This window comes from Phalaenopsis equestris, unplaced genomic scaffold (genome assembly GCF_001263595.1).
Source record: "Phalaenopsis equestris unplaced genomic scaffold, ASM126359v1 Scaffold235639, whole genome shotgun sequence".
Taxonomy (NCBI): Eukaryota; Viridiplantae; Streptophyta; class Magnoliopsida; order Asparagales; family Orchidaceae; genus Phalaenopsis; species Phalaenopsis equestris.
Window position 1 is genome coordinate 15,124 of NW_018253500.1, and position 3,650 is coordinate 18,773.

Here is a 3,650-nt window from a genome sequence, read left to right on the forward strand (position 1 = left end):
ATTTTTGTTGAATTTTTTTTATTGTTTTTTAATTATATTTATATATATATATATACATACATACAATTAAATTCATATATTTATACATCAACCTATAGTTTGATATATATATTTATAACATTTTGATATAATAAATCAATATATGAAAAGAAGTATTTTAATTATGAAGATATTTTTGAAGTGTTATTAAAATTATTAGTAATATAAATGTAGTTATGAAAGTTTTGATATTAGATATGTAAATACATATAAATTGCGTGGTTTGTGTGAAAATGCCCCCAAAAATTAAATTAATTTATTATTATTTATATTCAATAATAACGCAAATCAAATAAATTTGCCTGTGCCCCCCTTGCTTCCTACGCACTGCAAACCCTAGAATCGACTGCGAGAGATTGGGGCAAAGCGAAGGAGATGGCGAAGTCTATGAGGTCGAAGCGAAAGAAGAGGCTGAGGTCTTTGAGGAGGGAGATCGCCGAGCCCTTCTACGAGAAGAAAGAGGCTGCCAAGCTTGCTGCCCAGCAAGCTGCTCTTGAAGCCCCCAAGCTTCCTGTACGCGTTCACAAGAATGACTCCGAGGCCGATGTGCCAGCCGAACCGTCCACTGCCATGGGTTAGCTCCATCTTTCCACTTATTTTGATCTATGTTTACACCCGGGTGATATCTATGGCATCTATCTTGAATCCTCACAATATACAGCTTCTTAGTTTGTCTCTTATGCAGCTACGCGCTGTTCAAATTTCTGTCATTGTTTCGTCGGTTTTTAACTTGATTCCATTTTCACTCCAGGGCTGATTTGTTTTCTTGAAGTTAGAAAATGTTTTGAAACTGATGAATTTCCTGGACCCTATAATTTGGATGGACGTTAATTTTGAAATAAATTTGGGGTTTACACTTTGAAAATAGCTTCTATATCAGTCAACAGCTAGGATTTCACAGATACACAATTTCTAAAACATTTTTTCTATGCATAGGCAGCCAAACAAGGCGTTAACTATAGATATATATATATATATATATTACTTTATAGCTAAATTCCTTAATTTACCTAATTTATCAAATTTATTTAATTTACCGTTACCTTCCCCGACAACGACGCCAAAAACTTGATCCTGAAATTATAGATGTGTAAAATTGATAAAGTTGACTCCACTTTGCAATAGTTTCAAAACTTGATTCGTTATTGATGAATAAGAACTTGAAGCAATTAATGTTGGGATTCTACATAAGTATACATATTATTATGATGTAATACAGTACTTTATGATTAAGCCCTAAATGTCGATCCCATGAGGAAGGTGTAAATTTGTAAAAAAGATTAAAATAAGGAAATTTGTAATGATAAAGAAAATCTACTAAACTAATTTCAAATGTTTAGTGTGCTATCATAACTAAATTACCAACTACTAGCGAAACTGTAAAACCAAGCTAAGCAATTTCTACTAAACTATCTTTATATTTTTGTGATAAAGTTATGAAATATGAAATAACATATTTCCTACTATAATGAGTTTTTGGTTAAATGAGAGAGGTAAATTGTTTGAATTAGTATTGTGCCAATACGAGCAGTTTTAATTCTCTACCCTTAGTCAACTTCTATAGAGAATTGTTCCTAATGTTAGGTTTAGTCTGTAAATACGTGGTTAGGCTCGGAGGATACTGGCTCTCACTCTAAAGCTCCCACTTTCCTTCCCCTGAAGTTTAACTCTTGCTTTAGTTCTTAAACACTAAGACCAAATTTGGGATTTTAGTCTGTCACCCTAAAATCTTCAATTCTTCGACCGGTAATGTATAATTCCCTATTTATTTGCACCCAATTTCATGAACGAAACACTCCTTCATGGAATCAAATGTGACTCTCACTTTGTTGTAGAATTCATACTTCATTTCTTTGATCTTATGTTTCACAACAAATTTTAATATTTTAATTGGCCAGATCGAAAAATAAATTAAGAACGGAGTGAAAAAAGTCATCACAGTTTTTTTTATATTTTAAAATGGTACATCCAATTATTTTTTTATTTCATCATAACTCATAGTAGTGAGAAAGACAAAGAAGACTACTCAAAAATCATGAGAAAGATAAAACAAAACACAAATTTTATAAATAAAACAAAGTTTATACAAAAAAATAAACAAATGCCACTTATCTGCAACTCTTCCTCAAAACAAATCCCTTGAAGCTCCTCTTGAGTCTCTTTCTCTCTTTACAAGACTCTTGATTCTCTTTTAGAAGATGTGTCGGCGCTATTTTTAGTTTTGATGGGGATGCCTGTAAGAAGCTGTTAGTCACCGGATCTGAAATCTCGTTGTCCGCTTCGGAAGGATGTTTTAATTTACATATATATTTAGTTTTAGAAAAATATGAAAGCAAACTGATCTCATATTTTTCATAGTTTAATTGAAAGAGCATTGAACCTCGAATCCTGTATCTATCCCGAATGACAAACACAAGATTTGAGGATGAGGCTCGATCAAATAAACTAAGAAATATATGATATTCATTTGGTCTGCAAAACCTTTATATTTGCCACAAGTTCCCCAATTTAATATAAAAAATTAAATAGGGTTTATATTAAGTTGGGTTCGGACATGCTTCCTATAAGGGCAAGCCCCTATAGTTAATTACATCTCAAATGACCAAAGTCACCTAAGAAGACTCGATAAAAATCAAGATATATTAACTTCAAGGAATTTCAAAGTGTAGGACTCTTCAATGAGATCGAACGTAGAGGTGTGAAAAGGGGATTGGTTCAAATCTGGAACATTTTGTTGTAGAGTCCAAAGGAGGAAGAACTAAGAGATTTCATGGATCTAGAGGTAAACCTTGGTGACTTCCCAAGCTATCCTAATGCTTGGCTTCAATTTTGAGGAGAAATATTTAAGTGTCTCATCCTGCAAACTTTATTAGTTAGGGCTTACGTTCGTGTGAAACGATCACACAAATAGCCTGGAAGATGTGAAGATTTAGGTCGTGACAAATGACAACCTCGGAATCCTAAGGAATCTAAGAATCTTAAGACGAGTTAGGGCTTATATTATATAGCAGGGCTATACAATGGCCTTAAGAAAAGGTGAGGGTTTACGTTGCATAAGAAAGCAACCTTGAAGTCCTATGGCTTTGTTATTTAAAACTAAGGAAGGAAGATTACTTTAGTTGGGGGAGAGAGGTTTTGTTATTGAAGATGGTCGTACTGCCCACCATGCTAGCTTCAGGCTCCCTGCCGTGACGAGTTTGAGTTTTCTAATGTGTCAAGTTATAATGTCAAATCAGAAGGCCCTATGGTTGAAGTTCTTTAAATTTTATGAGGGTATATTAAAGTTGATTAGAGCGACACCAGTTAGGATCCTATGGTTCCCTCATTTCGGCACCATTATTTTCTATTGGATTCACTTAATCCGAATGAACTTACTAAAATTGACTTAATGAGTTCCATAATTTCATTTAGACCGCGGGAAGCCTCGTTAGCAATCGTAGGTTACCTCCCCCGAGGGATTCCCGATCATCCGATAGAGACGTCTTAATTTAGTTACAATTGTAGTTTTATGTGATGTTTGTGATTAAATTTAGAGTTGTTTTATATTTTGAATGTTGTGGGGGTGAATTTTATCTTGGTTGATTTTAATTTTGGTTTTGGTTTTGGTTTTG

General features: G+C 33.7%; 1 protein-coding gene across 1 annotated transcript; it reads left to right on the plus strand.

Annotated features, from left to right (window-relative positions):
- The first annotated feature begins 357 nt into the window (after positions 1-357).
- On the plus strand, positions 358-653 carry LOC110039187. Its single transcript, XM_020744170.1, has one exon. It carries the CDS (start codon positions 415-417, stop codon positions 616-618), a length of 204 nt encoding a protein of 67 aa, XP_020599829.1. The 5' UTR covers positions 358-414; the 3' UTR covers positions 619-653.
- The last annotated feature ends 2,997 nt before the right edge of the window (positions 654-3,650 follow it).

Bases quoted from the DNA above. Each gene is read 5' to 3' on its own strand.
- LOC110039187 (XM_020744170.1), top strand. From the start codon at position 415: ATGGCGAAGTCTATGAGGTCGAAGCGAAAGAAGAGGCTGAGGTCTTTG.